Raw genomic sequence first — 24,320 nt, 5'->3', positions numbered from 1 at the left:
TCCACACCGAGGTGGACGGCGTTCACGCTGGACCGGGAGAGGCAATCTGCCACAGCGTTGTCCTTGGCGATTCGTGCCGGATGTCCGTCGTAAATTCGGACACGGCAAACAGGTGGCGCTGCTGGCGGGCCGACCACAGCTCTGCAACCTTGACCATGGCGAAGACCAGGGGTTTGTGGTCCACAAACGCCATGAACGGGCGGCCCTCTAAAAGAAGGCGGAAGTGGCGAACGGCCAGGTAAAGGCCGAGGAGCTCGCAGTCGAAAGCGCTATACTTGCGCTCGTTAGGGCGAAACTGCCGGCTGAAGAAGGCCAGCGGTTGCCAAGCCCCGTTCACCCACTGTTCATGCACGGTGCCCACCGCGTAGTTCGCTAGCATCCGTGGTGAGGGCGATGGGTGCATCGAGCGCTGGGTGCGCCAGCATGGTCGCGTTGGTGAGGGCCAGCTTAGCGCCCGTGAACGCCTCGTCCATCTCTTTGGTCCAGGCGACGTCGTGCTTGGCCGGCTTGCCCCGGAGGGCTTCGACAGGGGCCGCATGAGTTGTGCGGCGCGAGGCACGAACCGGTGGTTGAAATTTACCATCCCCAAAAATTCCTGTAGGGCCTTGATGGAGCGGGGGCGCGGGAAACTTGTGACTGCCTCCACGTTGGTAGGCAGCGGGACGGCCCCGCACTTTGTGATGTGGTGCCCCAGGAAGTCGACGGCCGTTACGCCAAACTGGCATTTCGCCGGGTTGATGATGGGGCCGTGCTGGCCGAGGTGCTCAAAAAGCGTGCGCAGGTGGATGAGGTGCTCTGCCCGGGAAGTGCTGGCGACGAGAATGTCATCCAAGTAGACGAAAAGGAAGGGGAGGTCGCGCAGCACGCTGTGCATCAGCTGCTGGAAGGCCTGGGCCACGTTCTTAAGGCCGAACGGCATGGAAAGGAACTCGAAGAGGCCAAAAGGTGTGATTACAGCCGTCTTCGGCACGTCGGCCGGCCGGACGGGTACCTGGTGGTAGCCCCGAATGAGGTCGACCTTGGAAAAGATCACCCGCCCCGCCAAACGGGCGGAAAAGTCCTGTATGTGTGGTATCGGGTACCGGTCGGGGGTGGTGGCGTCGTTGAGGCGGTGGTAATCGCCGCATGGTCACCATCCACCACCCGGTTTGGGCACGATGTGCAGGGGCGAGGCCCACGCGCTATTCGAGCGCCGCACATTGCCCAATCGCTCAAGCGCATCGAATTCCACCTTCGCCACGGCGAGTTTGGTCGGGTCGAGGCGACGAGCCCTGGTGTGGACCGGTGTACCTGTGGTCGGGATGTGGTGTTCGACGCCGTGTTTGACCGAAAACCGAAAACGTCGGCTGCGTGAGGGCGGGGAACTCGGCGACCAGGCGGGTGAAATCGTCCTCGGCCGGGAGCGTGCAGGCTAGCTTGGTTGGTGCGGAGCCGCTCAATGAGCAAGCGAGCGAGCTGAAGGTCTCCGCGTTGATGAGCCAACGCCATTTGACGTCCACCAAAAGCCCATGCGTGCACAGAAAATCTGCACGCAGCAAGGCCATGGGCACGTTCGCCGTGATGAAGTCCCACCTGAAGCACTGGCCCCCGAAGCAGAATGCGACGCTGCGTGAACCGAAGGTGCGGATGGAGGAGCCGTTTGCGGCGACCAAGGCGGGGCCGCAAAACGCGGCCTGTTTGTCCTGCACCGAGGCGGGTATCACGCTCAGCGGAGCACCGGTGTCGCACAAAAAATGCCGCCGGACACTGTGTCCGTAATAAACAAAAGGCTGCTTGAATGGCCGACGCTCATGGCAGGCAGCAAGCGCCGGCCTGGTCGTTTCCCGACCTGCCGAAAGTGCATGTTGGGCGGCACGTTCTGGCCTTCTGCCCGAACCTGGCGTGGTGGTAGCACATGGTCCGCTCTGGTGTAGGCTCCGGCGGTCGCGTCGGGTTCGGTCGACGGGGCGTCGCGGCGGCTGCTGCCGCGAGTTGCGCTAACTCGGCCGGTGGTGGCACCGGTCGTGGCACGGTTGTTGCCTTGGTCGGCCCAGGGTGCCATGCGGCCGCTCCGACGTGTCGCCTGGCCGAGAAAAATTTATCGGCCTCCTTGGCCAGGGCGCGAGGGTCTGTGATGGGCGAATTAGCCAAAGCTAATCGTACCTGCCGGGTAGCTGCCGGAGGAAAGCAGCTCACGGAAGAGGAAATCTGGGCTGTGGTCACCGAGTAGAGCAAGCATGTGGTCCATGCGTTCGGATGGACGGGCCTCACCAGCTCCGGGAGGTCGAGCAGTTGTCGCGCGCGTTCGGTCTCCTTGAGTCCAAACGCACCGAGGAGTAGGCCTTTGAGCGCAGCGTATTTGTCGGCGTTCGGCGGGTTCTGTAGGAAGCTCAGGACCCGGGCAGCAGTGGAGGCGTTGAGCGTGGAGACCACATGGTGGTAGCGCGTCGTGTCCTCCGTAATGTTCCGCAGGGCGAATTGAGAATCCGCTTGGGCGAACCAGATGGCCGCGTGCGATTCCCAAAAGCCAGGGAGCTTCAAAGCTACAGATGACTCCATCGCCATGTTCTTGAAAAGGGGTCACCAATTGTGGAGCTATGCTCGCATGATAAAGCCGGACAAAATGGACGACACCAGGAACGAAGTTTCACTGAGCTATTTATTTTAGCTCAACTCGAAAGAACTCAAAAGCACTGAATAGCCCGTTAATACGGGCGGCAATTTATATCAAAAGTTCACCACACAAAAGCCACGCCTCTCAGGCGGGGCATGGTATGCAAATAAGTCAGCCACGCCTCTCAACGGGGCGTGGTATGCAAGACAAGTGTTCAACACTTGTGGAAGTGTTGCAACGGAAGTGGAAGTTCAACTGGAGTGGAACTTGGGGACGACTAAGAAGAAGACCTTTGTTGGTCGAAAGCTTGTCGAAAATTAAAGATCGACGTCCTGAAGCTACGTCCGCGTCTGATTTAATCTCCCGATTATATATAGAATTATATATATATATATATATATATATATATATATATATTTATATATATATATATATATATATATATATATATATATATATGACATACATACATATATATATATATATAGGCTTGGCATTTAATATGGAATTTTTTTTTTTTTTTGGCTTGGGTTTACTTTCTCAACTGAGTATATCAATCTGGTGAGTTTCTTTTACATTTTGGTGATTTATTTGTTAAAAGAACCATGTCACTGATTGTCTGTCGCAACAAGAAGTCAACAACAGGATTATATCACAGGTGGCGTGGCAAAATGTACGGGCAGGTGCATTTGATGATTGGCTTCACAGTCGGGTATACAAGGGTTGTTGCGTTCCGTATTAGTGGAAAACAACTGCTGCACGTCTCCAAAAGTTATTTCCGCTTCCTCTGCAGATTGGTCCGTCAACTCGACAATGCTGTTTGTCATGGAGTGGTGGCTTTACGAAATTACGGCATGAAACAGCGTGCTATTGCTCGGCAGTATGGCATCACTCAAGGTCAGGTGTCAAAGATCCTGAAACGAAATGATCAGAGGGGTGTCCCTACTCCAATACCGAGGCCAGGACGTCCCCACAGAACCACAAGGAGGGATGATCGCCAGCTGCACCGGTTAGTCCGCAATGGCCGTACCAAGTCAGCTAATCGGCTTAGGGCTGAGTGTCAGCAACTGACAAATGTGCTTGTATCCAGAAGGCTAGTCAACCAATGACTGGTTCAAGCAGGCTCTCGTGCCAAGCGTCCCCTGAGAAAGCCACGCCTGACCAGACAACACCACCAGCGCCAATTGCAGTGGGCCAGAGAGCACCGTCAATGGCAGCCAGGACACTGGAATCACGTGATCTTCAGCGACGAGTCTAGATTTCTGGTCTATCGTCAAGATGGCCGCGTCCGAGTGCGCAGACAAGTGCATGAAGCCTACAACAAAGATTGTATAGTGCCAAGTGTCCAAGCTGGAGGGGGTGGGGTGACCGTTTGGGCTGATTTTCATGCAGGGGGCAAAACGGACCTGGTTGTTCTGAATGGAAACCTGAACCAGTTCAAGTACAGGGCCATTCTGGAAGAAACATTGCTTCCATTTGCTCGTGCAGCCTTTCGAGGAAACTTTGTCTTCCAAGATGACAATGCACGGCCTCATCGTGCTCGCATGATCCAACATTTTCTTGCTGACCGTGGTGTAGAGCATATGGAGTGGCCTGCCATGTCCCCGAATATGAATCCGATAGAGAACTTGTGGGCAGAATTAACACATCAAATCGACCACTTGGACCAGCAGCCGACCTCTGTGCATGAATTGCAGCAGGCTATTGTCACTGCATGGCAAGCGATTGCTGTCCAAACCTTGGCAAATCTCGTGAACAGCATGCCTCAACATGTACGTGCTCTCCTGAATGCTCGTGGGGGTTACACGAAGTACTGAACTGTAATTTTACTGTCCGTAATCCCAGTCGTAATTTAACTTTTGTTTTTGTTAAAAAAAAATTGGGCTAATGTGCAAAATAAAGAGATACTTCTGGAAAAAGTACAGAAGTTTAACACAGTACTGTCCATGAATTGAGTTCGATATCAGTTTACATCACTTTGAGAGATCAATTTATTTGTTTTGAAATGTCAAATGTGGTTTTTGTTTCTTCTAAAGGACACATTAACAAATCTAGAATAATTTCAACATAATTCCAATGAACTTTTGGTTCTTAGACATCTTGAAAAGTACATTCACCCCCACAAAAAAAATATTCCATATTAAATGCCAAGTCTGTATATATATATATATATATATATATATATATATATATATATATATATATATATATATATATATATATTGTTACGGATACGGAGTACGGCTCTTCCCTCTTAGCAAGGGGTGGTTAGTCCCTTGTCTTGTTAAGCTGACCGTCTCTGCTGTTGACACTTGTAACGCTATCCCGCGGGATGGAACGGATCAGGGTTATGGACCCAGGGTTTATCCCGAATACCTTTATCCGTCCCTCCGCAGACTAGCGAGACAAGTACCGCTCGAACCCCGGTTTGGATGGTCTAGTTAGTTGCCGAGCAGTTTTTAGCAACCCGAAGTTCGAGTCATTAGCCTTCACTAAACCCGATCCTGAACGTTGGCCGAATCGCGCCACGTACACTCAATATTGAAACCACGAAAGCGACCGAACGAGAATGAAGAAGAAGAAGAAGTACGGAGGAATAACAGGATTTATTAATTATTTACACAAGCCAAAGCAAAGAGAGCAGTCAAGGTTATATACAGCTATCCCGCGGGATGGAACGGATCAGGGTTATGGACCCAGGGTTTATCCCGAATACCTTTATCCGTCCCTCCGCAGACTAGCGAGACAAGTACCGCTCGACTTTATATTTAATATTTATGCATTTAATAATATTTAATATTCGAAGTCATGATATTTTTTGTGGGGGTGAATGTACTTTTCAAGATGTCTAAGAACCAAAAGTTCATTGGAATTATGTTGAAATTATTCAAGACAAGTACCTACAAGTACCGCTTGATCACAGACTGGGCAAACAAGTGGAACATGTCTTTCAATCCTGACAAATCTCACACTCTTACGATGTCTCTCCGAAAAGACCGACTGGACAACCCTCCCATCCACTTTCTGAATAATCCTCTCCAAGAAGTTCTGTCACTCAAGCTTTTGGGTCTCACTATCTGCCATGATCTTTCCTGGGAAAACCACATTTCAAATCTGGCCTCCAAAGCCAGTCGCCGACTGGGCATCCTCCGTCGTGCGAAGTCCTTCCTTGGCACACCTGAGCTCCTCACCACATACAAGGCTTTCATCCGCAGCTCAATGGAATACTGCTCTCCCCTCTGGGCTGGTGCTCCTGCCTCACACCTAGCTCGTCTTCACGCTGTTGAAACCAAAGCATTCAGAATCATTGGAATCTCCCGCGATGAAGCTAATTCCAAGGGCCTCTCACTCACTCACCGCAGGCAGGTTGGTGGTCTTTCCATCTTCTACCGACTCCTCTCTGGCCTTGCCCCCCCAGCTCTCTCTGGGCTCTGTCCCCCCAATATTCCTTCAGGTCGCACAAGATCTGCCTGCAACCCTCTTATGGTTAAACTGCCAAAGTCTAGGCTCTCTGCTCACCTTCACTCTTTCATTCCCCTTTTCTCCCACCTCTGGAACAAACTCCCTCACTCTCTTCAATCCCACTCCACCCTCCAGGTCTTTAAAACAGCTGTTCACCACCATCTCTTATCTTCCCCCATCCAAAACCTTGATCTTTTCTACCCCCGCTAATTTCACCCCAATTCCACTTTTTTGAAATACCAACTTCTGTCCTGGAAGTCATTGGTGTCCTTGTGTTTTATACTTCTCCCTCCACCCCCCCCCCCTTCCCATGCCTCCTCCCCCCAAGCCCTCTCCCTTCCACACATCTCCCTGCTCTCAAATGTTGTGTTTGTGTGCTTCACCTTCTCTCCCCTTCTTGTTTTCCGCTCCCGCTTTTTATATATTTTGTTTGTCTGGTTGATTTGTTTGTGAAGTAAATGTTAGCTCTTTCACGAGCCTCGATTCAGTATACAAAAAAAAAAAAAAAAAAAAAAAAAAAAAAAAAAAAAAAAAAAAAAAAAATGGAAGGAGCAGGAGACACAGTGAAATAATTAGCTTACCTATACAAGCTTAATTAATAAACCCCAGGACAACGTGGAAGACGGACGAACATTCACACTTACACGGGGAAATGATGGCAGGAACGAATGGCTTGGAGATGGATGGCTTTGAGAGGCAAGGAAGGTTCAGCGGGGCCTGGGCACGGTCGGGCCAGAAGGCACCGCCGTCAAGAAGCCGAGCCGCGGTCGTGCGAACTCCCGCGGTCCCAAACTGCGCGGGCGAAGTTCCTTTCTCCGCACTGCTGCCTCGCGCGCTCCTTGCGTTGCCTCGGCCCGTTTCTCCTGCAGCGCGGCACGTATCACGGCGGCTTGGTCACACCTGCTCATCTCCAGCGCATCTCTTGGACTCAGAACTCATCTCTCTTTTGTGGGGAGCGTCCCGCTGCGGGTTATATAGGCCCCGCCCTTCAACCTTTGCGAACCTCCCCCAAGCGTTCTTTCTCCGCCCTCTCAAGCCAAATCCCTCGTTCTGGGTTGGATGAGTGGGGCGACTCACTCCTCCCCTCTATGACGAGGTGGAGATCCGCCTTTCTTCTTCGTGGTTACCTCGTGCGTAATGGAGTCAAATGCAACTAAGTGGACGGGAGATGAAAATGCAGCAAAGTGGCTAAAGAAGTCAATTGCAGCAAACCTGGCAAACCGGGCAAACCTGGCACTTGGAAGATGCCATGGGGCGTCGGAGGGACCTACTCTTATTTAATTCGGTGCAATGAAGAGTCAAACTATTGGGAAACACATCCTTAACCTACATAGAATAAGGGACTAACTATTTAAAAGGATATATGGTGCCCTGTGTGTAGGTTTATGGAATTAACTAAGAGGACGAGCTTCGACCTTTCTTTACATTACGGAGGGTGACAGTTACACACACCAAAACCATAATTCTCACATTCTTTACACTTTCTCAAATTCGTTGCAATATATATATATATACATATATATATATATATATATACATATATATATATATATATATATATATATATATATATATATATATATATATGTATTTGTGTGTATGTATGTATGCATGTATGTATGTGTATATATACATATATATATATATATATATATATATATATATATATATATATATATATATATATATATATATATATATATTTATACTCTCAGTTGATGATTTTTTGTGTCTCTAAATATTTTTGTGCAGTATTAAAATTACATCAGTAAGAAGTGGATTGTCAGAAATCAATCAACTAATTGATTATCAAGGGATAATCGGAAATCAATCAAGGGATATCTCACCCTTCACGGCAGTTTTCACCAATAGCTCTCACTTATTGAGCACAGCTGTTTGCAACTGAGAGTATAAATATTAAAGTTTAATTAAATTTAGTTAAGTTAAATTAAGTTTAGTTAAAGTTAATAATATAAAAGTTTAATGGTTGGCTTGGGTGGGAGACTTGTTAGCTCACGATGTTTGTATTGAACCCTAATTGGAGAATTTCTCATTAACTATTGAAATCTCCTCTCATAGAACATCTCTCTTGCTGCTGTGTCGTCCAAAAATGCAGGTCTTTCAGGCCTTGTCCAAACTGACAGATCTTTTGGACAGTAATAATAATAATAATATTAGTAATACAGGATTACATGTTTATCAATAAAGGCTGCATGGTTCGACAGAATAAAAACGTGGGTTTAAATTTGTGTTGTTGTTTTTTTTCCAGGATACATCGTAAATCCTTCCCAGTTTCATTCTCAGCCATGCACTGCAGTGTTTTAAAAACACATGACTTACGACCTGTTGTCACATCAACCCTAACTTTGTGTGTGATGTTCTGTACTTTTTAAAACCCTCTGTTTTTCTCAGCTGTCATCCTCAAGCTTTTCTGGGTGATAGCTCTGTTTTGTTTATATGTTCCATAGCTGTGTACTTTGTAAAACCCAGAATCAGTTTATTGGCCCGTACACACACGAAGCGGGAGACAGGATTTTGCAATTGTGTGTGTCCAGGGCATAACTTTTTTTCAATTTGGGCTTTTGTCCAAAAAAATTGAAACAAATACTTATAATAAGAATATGGAGAACACTAATTAATAATTAGGTCAAAATGTCAAAGGGAAAAGTCAGAGTAAGTAGTAAATATCCCTTATTTGCTTATTCGCCGGCACGCTGCGTGAGATTGCTGGGTTTTTTTTTAAACCTATTCTGTGTTTCTTTATTTATTTACCTTTGAGCTTCAGTGTGTCCATAACTAGGCCATAACGTTTTTTTGAGTTTTTGTCAACAAAATTTCAACAAACCTTTATTTAGAGAATATAGAGAACACTATTTAATACATTTTACATTAAAAAAAGTTGTTTTCGTCAAGTTTAGTTTGAGTACAAAGCAGATGTGGATGGCCTTTACATATTGAGATGCCTTCAAGTTCACACTGTGTTTTCATCCATTTGAATGCACATTTGTCCCTGCTTTCAGATATACATCCCCCACCAGTGATGGTTTATAGTTTTGTAGTTTGTGTGCTATCTATTTATAATTGCATTTTGTTCTTTCCATAAACCCGTAAAAGCAATAATTTATATTTTTGGGTATTAAAAGGATGACAGAGTGAGACATGCGTTAACATTGAAAGGGTCATATCATTTGTACATAGCAATGTGATCCACAATGTCTCCATCTCCTCCTCACCTTCGTAGTTTATATTGCCTTGATCATCTTCTTGATCAGCCAAAAGCTTGTCCACCTCCTCCTCAGTGAGCCGCTCACCTGCACATACATCATGACTCGTTTGACCACATTGTTCGGGTTCACGTATGTGCAGTGTTCAGATAAGATAGCTGAGAATCTCAAAATTGTGCTAATTGTTAGTTTGCTCCTGCCGAAGCGATGCTGAACTCCTGCCTCTCTGCATCATTAATGCAATAAAATTCTACAACACTACGAGGCTGAAAAAAAAAAAGTAAAATGGAGTGAACGACACTCACTTTGGTGATGACATTGAATCTGCCAGTGGTGGCTACTGAGTTTGGGGGGAGGGGGTGGGATTCCTGGAGTATTTCTTATTCCTTAATTCTTGAGTATCATAAATTTTCTTGAATTAAGCAAGACAGTAACAATAAACCACGACCGCTGTGCATTAGCGGGGATTCTGCCTCGCACCTAGTGTGGCCAGCACATGGCGAAGTTCTGCCCCTAATACTTTTCCGTTTCCTTCTTTGTCAAAAACTCGAAGACCCTCCGTGAAGTCCTCCATTGTGCCATGGTCCTTGTTGTTTGCCACGTGCTGAAACATTGGCAGGAACGTCTCAAAATCCATCTTCTTTGTCTGCAGCTCTGCAAGGACGAGTCAAAAGGCCAAAGTTGTGGTTATCCATCAGTGCGAAGTTTGGAAGCAACATGTTAATGCCAATATCCTGCAAGAAAGGGGTTAAATCACCAAGACAAATTCCTTAACTTTTAGGGGGACCAGGAAAGACGTCCAACACTGGTTATTGCCACATTGATCCCGACCAATAGGATGTGTCTGCCACAGATAATCCTGTCTGTGGTCCACAAAAGCAGATGTAAAGAGACAACTGTGACAATTACATGTTAAAAAGCACATGCTCTTCCAACTTTGTCAATCTGCATAGAGCCAGAAGAGCTTGTACTTCATAAATGTGCAAAGCTTGGTATTTCATCTGAAACCTTTATACCTGCAAGTAGTGCAAACATCAGGAATGTTCTGTATGTGCCAGATACATGAATATAATTTCAATGACGAGACCTCATTCATTACAAGGTAAAAGGCTGTGTCTACTTCCAGCTGAACTTTGTTCTGCTTTGTGCGATTATTACGAGGTAAACATTCCATCACAGGACGACTTGCAGGTAATAAATTGCATTTGTCCATACGCACATATTTTGCTGTGTGATGCCTTGAGTTTGAAACTATTCATTGAAATAAAAAAGGCATTCATTCATATTTTAGGAGGAAGTGAATGAACGACCGAGGCAATTTTTTTGACCCAGCTTAGTATGTACTGAATATGCAACAGCATGGATCCTACATATCATGGCCCATCACAGTCACCTGTACAACTCCCGATCCCACAAGATATGTGGAAACCCATGCAAATGAAACTCTCCGGTGACAATAAGCAGCCGAACTGTGCTAATAACCGACCCCAAACCAATTATCTTCTTCCTGATGTGTGTATATATATATACATATATATATATATATATATATATATATATATATATATATATATATATATATATATAGTGCATTCAGAAAGTATTCAGACCCCTTCACTTTTTTCACATTTTGTTATGTTGCAGCCTTATGCTGAAATCGTTTAAATTCATTTTTTCCCTCATCAATCTACACTCAATACCCCATAATATAATGACAAAGAGAAAACAGGATTTTAGAAAGGTTTGCAAATTTATTAAAAAGAAAAAACTGAAATATCACATTGACATAAGTATTCATACCCTTTGCTATGACACTTGAAATTTAGCTCAGGTGCCTCCCATTTCTCTTGATTATCTTTGAGATGTTTCTACACCTTGATTTGAGTCCACCTGTGGTAAATTCAATTGATTGGACATGATTTGGAAAGGCACACACCTGTCTATATAAGGTCTCATAGCTGCCAATGCATATCAGAGCAAAAACAAAGCCATGAGGTCAAAGGAACTGCCTGCAGAGCTAAGACAGGATTGTGTCGAGGCACAGATCTGGGGAAGCCGACAAAAAAATTTCTGCTGCATTGAAGGTTCCCAAGAGCACAGTGGCCTCCATAATTCTTAAATGGAAGAAGTTTGGAACGACCAGGACTCTTCCTAGAGCTGGCCGCCTGGCCAACCTGAGCAATCGGGGGAGAAGGGCCTTGGTAAGAGAGGTGACCAAGAACCCGATGGTCACTCTGGCTGAGCTCCAGAGATCCTGTGTGGAGATGGGAGAAACTTCCAGAAGGACAACCATCACTGCAACACTCCACCGATCTGGGCTTTATGGGAGAGTGGCCAGCCGGAAGGCTCTCCTCAGTGAAAGACACGTGAACGCCCGCTTGGAGTTTGCAAAAAAGCACCAAAAGGACTCTCAGACTGTGAGAAACAAGATTCTGTGGTCTGATGAAACCAATATTAAACTGTTTGGCTTCTGTCTGGCCACTCTATACCCGTCCCTTTAATAAAATTCTCCTGTAACTGTCTGAGACACAAAGGTGATCCCGGGGGAGAAGGCTGTTTCACAGCACCACTTGGTTGTCTGCGACATAAGGGTGAAAGGTGCGAGGAGAGCTCGGCGGGTGAAGTACCAACCGAGAATGAAGGTGTGGAGGTTGAAAGAGGTGACAGTAAGGGAGGCATTAAAAGAGAGGCTGAGTAGGGTAGAGGATGATGTGGTTGAGCTTGAAAGTGGTTGGATGTCAATGAAAGCTAGTCTGTTGGGAGCCGTTGGTGAGGTATGTGGATGGACAAAAGGACGACCGAGGCACTCGGAAACATGGTGGTGGGATGTTGAGGTTGGAAAGAGGATTGACGAGAAGAGGAAGAAGTTCAAAGAGTGGCAGAAGGCGAAGGGTACGGGAGCAGAAACAGCAGAGCATGAAAGTTATAAGGCAGCCAGGAAGGCTGCAAAGAAAGAGGTAGCAAAGGCGCAGGAGGCATGTAGGAAAATGTTCGGAGAACGCTTGGATTCGGAAGAGGGTCAGAAAGCAGTATTCAGGATTGCAAAGCACATAGCGAAAGAGAGGTGTGATGTGATGGGGGTGAGTTGCTTGAAGGATGAAGTGGGACAAATCGTTGTCGACCCAGATGGAATTAAAGGAAGATGGAAAAGATATATGGAAATGCTGTTGAATACAGAGAATGAATGGGATGGCAACATAGAGAGTAACCCAGTTTTAGGACCGGCAGAGAAGATAACTGAGAAGGAAGTTGAGGAAGCGATAAAAGCAATGAAGAGTGGAAAAGCGGGAGGGCCGACGGGAGTTGTGGGAGATATGTTGAAGGCAGCAGGAAGTTGGGGTGTGAAGAGAATGACAGAGATCTGTAATCTGGTGGTGAAAGAAGGCCGCATTCCAGTGGATTGGGAACTGAGTACCCTCGTCCCTCTATACAAGGGGAAAGGTGACCCTCTGTAGTGTGGCTCGTACCGAGCGATAAAGTTATTGGAGCATGGAATGAAGGTATTGGAAAGGGTGTTGGAGAGGAGGATAAGGAAGAAAGTGAAGATCGACGAAATGCAGTTTGGATTTATGCCAGGAAGAGGAACGACAGATGCGCTTTTCATTGTGAGGCAGTTGCAGGAGAAGTACATGGATAAGAGGAAGAAGTTGGTTTTTGGGTTTGTTGATCTGGAGAAAGCATTCGATAGGGTTCCACGCAAAGTATTGACATGGGCATTGAGGAAGTTAGGAGTGGAGGAATGGTTGATCAGAGTAGTGATGGCAATGTACAAAAGAGCACGCACAGCTCTAAGGACGAAGGACGGGAACAGTGGTGAGTTTGAGGTGAAGGTGGGAGTGCATCAGGGGTCGGTACTAAGTCCACTACTATTTGTAGCTGTGATGGAGGTGCTGGCTCAGACCGTAAAGGAGGGTTTACCGTGGGAGTTGTTGTATGCAGATGATCTGGTGTTGATTGCGGAAAGTATGGATGGACTGAAGGAAAAGATGAACAAGTGGAAGGAATGTATGGAGACAAAAGGTCTGAAGGTGAATATCGGAAAGACAAAGGTGATGGCAAGTGGTAAAGCATGTGGTGAGGTGGAAAGAACTGGGAAGTGGCCATGTGCTGTGTGCAGGAATGGTGTCGGAGTGAACTCCATTCAATGTACAATGTGTGCTGAGTGGGTTCATCAAAAATGTAGTGGTCTGAGAGGGTCATTAACCAGTGTGGCAGCTACATTCAAATGTAAGGTGTGCACAGAGGGAGCTGCACATGGAGGAAATGTTGAGTTGGATCTTGGAGACGGCGTGAAGCTGGAAGGTATGAAAACATTTTGCTACCTCGGAGACATGCTGAATGGAGAAGGTGGATCAGACTCGGCAACGGTTGCTCGAGTGAGATGTGCATGGAAGAAGTTTCGGGAACTGAGTGGCGTGCTGATGAGGAGGAGAGTGTCGCTGAAGCTGAAGGGAAAGGTGTATGCTGCATGTGTGAGAAGTGTTATGATTTATGGGAGCGAGACATGGGTAATGAACGTAGAGCAGCAACGAAGGCTGGAAAGGGTGGAAATGCGAATGGTTCGATGGATGTGCGGAGTATCGTTGAGAGAGAGGAAGACAAATGATGAATTGCGAAAGATGATGGGAATATTGCCTGTGATTGATGCTGTGAAGAGGAACAGGTTGAGATGGTTTGGTCATGTATTGAGGAAGGATGAAAGTGACTGGTTGAGAAGAGTGATGGAAGTTAATGTAGAAGGAAGTAGAGGACGGGGAAGACCGAGAAAGACTTGGCTAAAGATGGTGGAAGAAGAAATGCGGGCAAGGGGGTTAACAAGGAGAGATGCAGAAAATAGGGCAAAATGGAGAAGATTGTCATGGGGACCGCAAGGCTAACCCCCGCTCTAGCAGGGAACATGGCCTTAAAATGCATGTTGTTGTTGTTGTTGTTGTAACTGTATATATATATCTCGTTGGAGGTATTGACTTATATAGGGTTGGTTTTCTAAGGCTGTAGGCCGCACCTCATTTTGTCGAATAAAGTGGTATGCGGGTGGTTCCGGTATTTGGGACCGCAGGGACGGAAAGTGCAGCCGGCCCGCTCTGAAGGTTCGGATCGGGACACCGGGATTCATTCCGGTCGGCCCGGAGGTGGGGGTGCGGGGCCTGTCACGGAACGTAAAAACAAATGGCCTGCCGGGGCCGCCCAAAAGTCGGGCGTGAGGGGCGCGTCCACTAATGGAACGCCTCTCGTTTCCCAGATCGAGGGCCATGTGGTCAGGAGAACCTCGTCCCTTCTGGTTGCCCTGCCGTCCCGCCGTGGGCGCTGGCAGGGTGTACTTCAAACTAAGCTTAAGTGTCAAGTGTTAAGTTCCTCCTTGCCCTCGCAAGGGAAAGGCTAGGGTCAAGCTCTTCCAAATTTCCAAACACTAGGAATCGGACATCTCAAATTAATTAATTAATTGGTTAACACATTTCAGTCACCCGTGACCTCTCTAGCGCGGGCGTCGAACCAGTTCATTCCCGGTGCGGCCGGGCCGAATATCGGCCCGGACGTGGCTGAAGCCATTGATTCCGCCGTAGCCCGCTAACGCGTAGGCTCGCGCGTCCCCGGTCCGCCTGGGCTCCGCGGGTGTCCTACCGTGCCCACGTCGCCATGCTCGCTGAATAAGCGAGCCAGGCGTGGTGCCCGGGGACGGACTTTCGCTGTCTAAACATGGTAGCGCTAGGCCAGTGGGACCGCCGGGACCCACGTGCACTCACAAGTTGTTCTGCGCGTGGGCGGCAGTATCAGACTGGGGTGCCCAAACGCTCCCCGGCTAAAGTTCATCCTGAAAGCGCCCACATTGTGCGGACAAACCAAGCCAAGGGCCACGTGGTCAGGAGAACCTCGTCCCTTCCGGTCACACTGTGCCTATCGGCCGGCCTCAAAGACCGAAATTGTGACGGTGTCACCCGTAACTGTAACTGATTGTATATATATATATATACACACACTACATGACCAAAAGTATGCGGACACCCCTTCTAAATTGTGAATTCGGCTGTATCAGCCACACCTATTGCTGACAGGTATATATATTCAAGCACACAGCCATGCAACCTCCATAGACAAACAATGGCAGTAGAATGAAGAGTTCAGTGACTTTCAACATGGCACCGTCATAGGATGCCACCTTTCTAACAAGTCAGTTCCTCAAATTTCTGCCCTGCTAGAGATGCCCTGGTCAACTGTAAGTGCTGTTAGTGTGAAGTGGAAAGGTCTAGGAGCAACAACAGCTCAGCCGCAAAGTGGTAGGTCACACAAGCTCACAGAACTGGACCGCCGAGTGCTGAAACACGTAGCACGTAAAAATTGTCTGTCCTCGGTTGCAACACTCCCTACCGAGTTCCAAACTGCCTCTGGAAGCAACGTCAGCACAACAACTGTTCGTCGGGAGCTTCATGAAATGGGTTTCCATGGCCGAGCAGCCGCACACAAGCCTAAGATCACCATGCGCAATGCCAAACGTCGGCTGGAGTAGTGTAAAGCTCACCGCCATTGGACTCTGGAGCAGTGGAAATGCATTTTCTGGAGTGAGGAATCACGCTTCACCCTCTGGCAGTTGGACGGACAAATCTGGGTTTGGCAGATGCCAAGGGGGAACGCTACCTGCCCGAATGCATAGTGCCAACTGTAAAGTTTGGTGAAGAAGGAATTATGGTCTGGGCTGTTTTTCATGGCTCGGGCTCAGCCCCTTAGTTCCAGTGAAGGGAAATCTTAACGCTGCAGCATACAATGGCATTCTAGATGATTGTGTGCTTCCAAATTTGTGGCAACAGTTTGGGGAAGGCCCTTTCCTGTTTCAGTCTGATAATGGCCCCGTGCACAAAGCGAGGTCCATACAGAAATGGTTTGTTGAGATTGGTGTGGAAGAACTTGACTGGCCTACACAGAGCCCTGACCTCAACCCCATCGAACACCTTTGAGATGATTTGGAACGCCGACTGCGAGCCAGGCCTAATCGCCCAACATCAGTGCCCAACCTCAATCATACTCTCATGGCTGAATGGAAGCAAAGTCCCTCAGCAATGTTCCAACATCTAGTGGGAAGCCTTCCCCGAAGAGTCGAGGCTGTTATAGCAGCAAAGGGGGGACCAACTCCATATTAATGCCCATGATTTTGGAATGAGATGTTCGACGTTCGGGTGTCCACATACCTTTGGTCATGTAGTGTGTGTGTGTATGTATGTATGTATGTATGTATGTATGTATGTATGTATGTATGTATATATGTATATATGTATATATATATATATATATATATATGTATATATATGTATATATATGTATATATATATGTATATATATATGTATATATATATATATATATATATATATATATATATATATATATATATATATATATATATATATATATATATATATATACATACATATATATATATATATATATATATATATATATATATATATATATATATATATATATATATATATATATATATATATATACACACACAGTGGGGTGCAAAAGTAGAGTCCACTTAATCCAATGCCAAGCTTTCCCAAATCACGATTTTAAACACGAATCTGTCATAATATTGAGGATATGTATCCATATTTTTTTCAATTTATCATAGTTATTATTGACTGACACTTTGTCTTAACAGAATAAATGAAGAGTGAATACATTTGAGAGAAGGATAAAGTTTACGTGAGCATTCTGACTATGCTCTGGAGTGCATTACCACACTCCTTGGAAAATATTGACTCAAACTTAATCCATAGACTAAATAAATCAATCATAAATGGAGTTGAGGCTGTTCTCAAGGCAAAAGGGGTCACACCAATTATTGATTATACGTAAAGACAGATTTGATTTTACGTATTGTAATAAGTGTTGTTATTTTCTTAAGAGTTTATTGAAATCCCTTGAATGTATTTTTGGTTTCGTATTGCAATGATTGATGTTGGTATCACATCTCAATTAATGGATTTCATACTGGACTCATGCTTTTACATCCATATATATATTTAAGAAACAGGAAGTAAATTCCTGCATGGGGCTAGTGTGAAAAAATCTGACTCAACCCAGGACTCAAACCCAGGAACCTCATCACTTACGCGGTGACAGCCCACTGAGCTATTGAGTCTCCGGGATATCCTCAGAGATTTCTCACACTAACACTGCGAGCTTTATAATGGCCGATGTCTTACATGCCTGCGAGGCAGACCCCGGATGTGTGTATGTATGTGTATGTAAGTGTGTGAAAGTGCATTGAAGATGAACTCATCTAACAATTTAAGAAACAGGAAGTAAATTCCTGCGTGGGGCTAGTGTGAAAAAAATACAGTATATACATATACATATAGAAGTAAAATTAATAATTAGTATTAATTAAAAAATTAATTCAAATAAAAAAATAATTAAAATTAAGAAGTAAAATTAAGAAGTAATTAAAAATGTATATCTACATTATATATATATGGATAACACAATATCTTTATTATTAAATTAAATATTCAATCACCGACGTTACAGTTCAAGTAAGATGTAAGGGTGTATTTAAAATCTTTGTGGAACACTTATTCACCTGAATGGAAAATTGTTAAGATCTTGTTTTCCTGATAGCAGGATAATCAAGCTTCATTCAGCATAATTTGAAAGACCGTACCTTCTGTTTTGGGTTTTCCAAGCAGCTTGCTAACTTCAGCATTGGTTGGGTTCTGGCCAAGTGCTCGCATTAGCTGCCCGCACTGCGCGTACGTAATGAGAACCTCCCCAGTCTGGTCAAACAGCTCAAATGCTTCTTTGTAATCTGTGCATAAAAGAGGAAAGATAGTGGAGGAGGGGTTGGGCAGAAGTGAATCATATTTCCTTGTCCTGCACTTTAAAATATCACTTCAATCAAGTTGCAGAACTCAACTGGATATCTCATTCTATGTACTTCACAGGTCCTTGCTGTAAAAACAGTTTTATGTCAAGAAATGCACTAAGCGGTTTGCAATTGCTTTCCCTCAAGCGAGATGTTGAATGAGTGAAATAACTTTCCAAATTACACAGAACATACTGACACACCTCTGTATAACAATGGTTACATGTCTTGTCAGGAAAACTTTCTAATGGAATATGGAATCACCTTTAGAGGCCATTTATCTCCGCAGAGCAGGGGTTGGCCTTTTTTTGGGCACCGTGGTCCCCTTTTTTGAAGCAATGTTTTACGGCCGGATGCCCTTCCTGCCGCCAACCCTGTTAGTCGCCTCTTGCGACACACAGGGAATTACCAGCAAGCTGGTACCCAATTTGCCAACCTCAGAAGGATGACAGGCTGAGTCAACTCCCCTGGCATTAATTCAGCGATCGACCGGGATTCGAACCCAGGATCCTGGGATCCCAAGCCGGCACCCTAACCGCTAAGCATTCTAATGGAATATGGGTTGAAATAATTTTACAGAAAAGAAAATTTAAGGTACAAGAGGCTGTGGAATAAAATTTCCAGAATGGTTCAACGGGTGAGATAATTCCACGCAGTGAGCTAGAGAGGGTCCAGCAAGAGGTGAAATCAAGAGGTTCTCGGGATGATAAATGAAAGAATGGATAAAAGTAGAATTGAGAGCAGTAGAGTTAAGGAATATATATATATTCACACACACACACACACACAATAGAGTCCATAAAGTGAGTATGCATATTCAGAGCAATGAAGTGATGCCTTGTGTGGTAAGACAATAGAGCACAATGCAGACATTAACCTATCCAAGGTTATCCAAAATTAGGCCCGTTGGTCCTTTGGTGTCACCTTACTAGTGAGCATTGTCTCTGTCACGTTACTAGTTTCCCATTCATCCAACAATAGCTCAGCACACCCCCGCTGGAATCCTCGGGGTTGTCTGCATCCTGTATCAATTCCCAGTGTTTTAAAATAGAACTTGTTTTAAAAAGGAAAAACTCATTGAATCCGCATGCAGCAAGTTTGTCAAGAAAATTGTTTGCGTGAATCATATACTTACAACGTAACACTTTCGCCACCGTTTATTGCATAATTGACTTTCAATAAATTTTATTTTATTGCAACTTTTTATCACCGAAAATAAAGTCCCAAAAACTCCAGTTTTCCACTCTGAACTGCAAGAGTTGGGGATACTGACTCTCGAACAAAGGAGACCTGGAGGTGACCTTCCTGAAGTGTTGAGGTTTTTGAAGGTCATCAGTAATGGAGATTAGAGAAGGTTTTTCACCCGGAACTATAGGTGACGGGATACAGGGACACATGTTTTCAAGTGATCTACGTTTCATGGAGGAATTTGGATATATCACATTCAGGACAACAAAATTGGGAAGCATTTGCGCACTTTTAAATTAATTATAAGGACATTGCTAGGCAATGGTGGTTCAAATTTGACTTAGACTTATTTAGAAAAGGCCGAGTAATGCGTGTAGATTGAACGTTTTTGATTTAATTTGTTTCATATTGTTGGTAACCAAAATCATAGTCGTGTTTCCTCTAATGCACGCAGGTGCTGAAACTCCAGGCTGTGGCAAGTGATATAACAATAGATGGTGGGACAATGAACAATTGTTCAATTTCTTGTCGATGAAAACATCCAGCCTGTTGGAATTTACAGCTGATTGTTTGTAAAGTACCATGACAGCGACGATGATGATGATCTGATGATGTTTCCTTGTGAAAACTTTGAAGCACCCTTGTATAAGTGATTTTGAGTCTGGTATCACTGAATCCTGAGCCAAGCGAATCATGAGCCAAGCGGGAATGCCAAGCAGGCCAACTCTATTGAACAATTGAACAAAAGACTATTAATGAAGGAATTATTCAGACTAAGAATGATAAATCTTTGGAACAAGATGCCAAATTCATTAGTCAATGGTGGAACAGGTGACACATTCTATTTCTTATGGAACTTATGGAACAGTCAAATGGAACAGTATCCGGATCTTCACCAAAATCTAATCATTTCTTCCTTGTCACAAACCCAACTTCCCCACCAAATTTTGTCCAAACCCAATGGTCCAAACCCCCCCCCCTCTCCCCTTACCCATGCCTCCTCCCCCCAAGCCCTCTCCCTCCCACAGATCTCCCGATGTCCCTGCTCTCAAATGTACTTGTGGGCTTCCCTCTCTCTCCCCATCTTGTCTCCCGCTCCCTTTATCATATGTTTTATGTGTCAGTTTGTCTTTTTTGATCAATGTTAGCTCTTACCTAGATCCTAGAGCCTAGATCTTGTATACAAAAAAAAATAAAAAAATTCAAGAATAATAGGAGTTGCCGTGGGACTGTTGAGATTCGGATCCGATCATGATGTTTTTTTTTCTACTTTAAGATTGATAGCTGAAAGAATTACACTTTTTAATTTAAGGAGGAACATTTGGAATACAGTACTTGTATGTCCTTGGGATGCCAGACTGCAATGCCTTACTTAATAATAAGTCCTCTTAACTCCACTCCATTTGTTTTCGAAAGCTTAAACACGTAATGGAACATACAGGACCCAAAACCATCCAAAATGCATTCTAAACATCATGTACTTTGAAATTTGCATCCATGAGAAATTATTTAAGTAGATGCGTTGTTGCAGATTGAGAGACTTGTGGATGGGATCTCCAGTGCCATTTCTAAATGTTACCCAGTTATACCTTATCGATTCAAATTAAGTTTTTCAGTTACAAAATGACATCACTGTCATGTTATGTGCAATAGGTGATGGTGGTATATAGGGTAAGTAGATCACCATTACAAAATGATATGTTATCAGTAACAATGTCCAAATTGGTCAACACAGTGTTACTTGATCTCCAATAAAATTGTGAGACCAACATGATAGAAATGATGGTTTTCTCAATTTAACAGTCATTCCAAGAAAAGCTGAGGCAAGACATGATGGATTTGTTAATTATATACATTCTGAAAGATTTATATGAACCGAGTATAGTTTGTGTGCAGGAGTTTGCACTCTACGTTGTGGTGGTTTTCAATATCCATGTGAAAAGATGAACAGCAAATGCCATGATGAACATCGATGAAATAAATCTGTCTGGTAATAAATCCCAGGAGAAAAGGTTTTGCTGGGTGATTAAAGTGCAGAATTCATGTCTTACCCTCAATCTGGTCCGCAGTGAACTCGATCTGTGAACACACAAAACTATGATGATATATCTATAATATATATAAATGTCACGCAAGAGAGTGTGTAGATATGATTTATTTATATTTAATGTACCATACTCTTTACATAGCTTTGGTGCTGTCAAAACAGTTCATTGGCAAGGATTATACTGGGTGGTTTGCCATTGCCTTCCCAGTAGCGATTCGTCCATGATCCATCCTAAATTCTGAGTGCCAAGCAAGGAAGCAGCACATTCCACTTTTAAAGTCTAAGTGTGACTCGGCTGGGGTTTGTATTTTATCATATATATATATAATATATATAAAAAATATAATATATATATATATTTATATATATATATATATGCTTGTATACATTAAAAAAAAATATATATATAAGTACAATATAAATGCATATCTATATATATATTTATGCAAGTGGAACAGGTGAACAAGTGAAAATATATATATATATATTTATGCATATTATATTGTATTTTATATATATATATATATATATATATATATATATATATATATATATATATATATATATATATGATATAGAAGACTAATAATTTACTGGTTGATTTTAAATATTAGGCCTACCAGCAATTCAACATGCAGGTTTGTTGCTTGCAGCATTTGTTGAGAAGGTTCATTTCGTTAACGTATTTACTGAGTGACTCAGTGAGTGACTCAGTTTTGAGTCATCCGCTCAGCGTTAGATGCTCAGCAAATTAATTTTAATTTCTAGAGGGAAACGAAGTTGTAGATAATTAATGAAACAAGTGAAGCTTTACTCATATATGATCAGCTCTTTTGTGTGGTTTTAACTGGGATTTCAGGATCCACACATAATAATTCACAGGTGGGAGGGTTATCTGAATAGTCAACATATTGAGCAGATTGTTTCCTGCTTGTGCTACATATTTCAGCAGGTACTTTTATTTAAGGACACCTGTGTATTTGTATAAGTATAACTTTCAACTGAAAAGCAAAAGATGAGTAACGGAGTACCTTCACTGATGAAGGGTCGAACTTGGGAACTTCAGGAACTTCAAGAACTGGCTCAGGAGCCTTTACTGGTGCTGCTGGTGGTGCTGCCTTCTCAGCTGCTTTCTTTGCTGGTGCTTTCGGGGGCATTTCTGGCGTAGTCTTGATTCGGAGCTGTGATGCTGAACGTCCTCTCTTTGGGTTCTGACTATCCCCCGAGCTCCCGCTCCCTCAGGGGTCTTTTATAGAGCTTCCCAGATGGAATCCTTCAGTGGGAGGATGTGGGGGAACCTTTGGGGGAGAGTTACTGAAGAATTCATGGGAGCATGCAAAGAAGGACACACCAGGGAGGGTGCGGCGAAAGCAGGAATGGACGGTGGGTGATGGGGATTGTGTGGTAGGGTGGGAATGCATGGTCCACACTCAGTCTATGTAAAACCTTTTAGGATTTCTGGGAGGAGAGGACAGGGAAAGGTGCGGCGATGGCAGGAATGGACACTGGGTGGCGGTATTTGGTGGTGGGGGAGAGGGTAATGGTGGAGGATGAGGGGGGGGGGATGCGTAATTGACACTCATTCTACCTGTTGACCATAATTATGTACTCGGCCACCTGTCGAGTATTTCTGACATGATACAGGTTTGGAGGGTCACCGATATCTCCAGTGTTATTACATGAATCAATTAGAGGTCTCTAAGCTCTGTCTACAGGAAAGTAGAGAGCAGGAAGTTTCTGAATTAATAAAGAGAGTGGATATGAATATTATTATGATTTGTCTCCTTCCATGCCATGCATACTGCTGCACATCTGACTACCACTAACAGTTGGGACACCATCCATGTACTGTCCTGGCTGTAAAATATATGGAATCGTGCTCGTTTATCTTTTTCCCAATATTTAATGCCCTCAAGATCTGCACCTCTCTATGCAATTCCATTTTGCTCTTGCAGTGTTGCATTTACTTTCCACTCCCACAGCCGTGGCCTCAGATTTGGCCAGTGACGTTTTTTTCAATATTTCAAGTACAGGACCATTAAAACACAAGTCGCTATTAACAGCACGCCAATGTCAGAAAGATTTGGTGCTTTCACCCACAAAAAATATGGTCAATGGATACATTTTAGCTCTTTCACGAGCCTCGATTCAGTATCCAAAAAAAAAAAAAAATCACAAAAATATTTAAATGAAAAACTTCAATTTCTTTTTTGACAAAGCATATTTGACCCAGAAAGTTGGTCAACAAAACAAAAGTTTGTTGTGGTGGTCCGTACGAAAGTGGTCGGCACAGACAGCTCTGACCAAAAACTTCCAGGACAAAAGAAATACTTTGAAAACATGTTCCTTTTTTCTCAATCACTTCAACTCAGGTGTGTGTGAAGTGATTGACAGAATATCTGGGTCCACATACAGGACCCCCTCTCTCTATCTGATATTCCTTGACAGCATCATACGCAGCAGCAATTCAGCTTTTTCTGGCCATAACTACTTTTCAACTGTAAATTATTTGGTTAAAAATGCGATCAAAGCTTATACTGTCTTATTGGTGTCAATACACAAATTTACACTGAGAAATACACATTGAAGGGATGGATTTGTTTGACATATTTATGATGAAATCCTGATATATAAGACACATTGAAGTTTAATTGTGGTGGCAAACTTTACGCCGGTCGAGTTTCGCACCAATCGTATTGGCTCCATAATGTCCATACCAAAAATGTATTGAGTGGAGGTGACAAAGATTATTTTTGGTCTATACGACGAAATGATTGTAACAGGATACTCCAGGTATGTTGGTGTAAGTGTAACTGGTATATCCAGAGTATACTGTTGAAAGGATATGGTCAAATAGACCTTTCCCGAAAAGGAACTGTCACCTCTGACAAACACAATTAATTTTCCTTCCCTTCGTGGACTCTCTCTCTGTCTCAATGTCTCCC

At 44.1% G+C, this 24,320-nt stretch overlaps 1 protein-coding gene across 1 annotated transcript in view; it reads right to left on the bottom strand.

The window, feature by feature from the left end:
- LOC137433582 (myosin light chain 3, skeletal muscle isoform) overlaps positions 1 to 22,814 on the bottom strand; it is a 25,578-nt gene extending 2,764 nt beyond the window's left edge. The window contains exons 1-5 of the mRNA XM_068125898.2: positions 22,407 to 22,814; positions 21,380 to 21,407; positions 17,940 to 18,083; positions 9,760 to 9,933; positions 9,289 to 9,366 (exon numbers count right to left, since the gene is read on the bottom strand). Of these exons, the coding sequence (XP_067981999.2) occupies positions 9,289 to 9,366; positions 9,760 to 9,933; positions 17,940 to 18,083; positions 21,380 to 21,407; positions 22,407 to 22,532 (550 nt within the window). The 5' untranslated portion in view covers positions 22,533 to 22,814. The remainder of the gene's footprint in view (positions 1 to 9,288; positions 9,367 to 9,759; positions 9,934 to 17,939; positions 18,084 to 21,379; positions 21,408 to 22,406) is intronic.
- Between the last annotated feature and the right edge of the window lie 1,506 nt (positions 22,815 to 24,320).

Source organism: Myxine glutinosa, chromosome 1 (assembly GCF_964187855.1).
Source record: "Myxine glutinosa chromosome 1, kmMyxGlut1.1, whole genome shotgun sequence".
Taxonomy (NCBI): Eukaryota; Metazoa; Chordata; class Myxini; order Myxiniformes; family Myxinidae; genus Myxine; species Myxine glutinosa.
The sequence above is the reverse complement of the archived record's forward strand: the minus strand, read 5'-3'. Positions and strand labels throughout refer to the sequence as shown.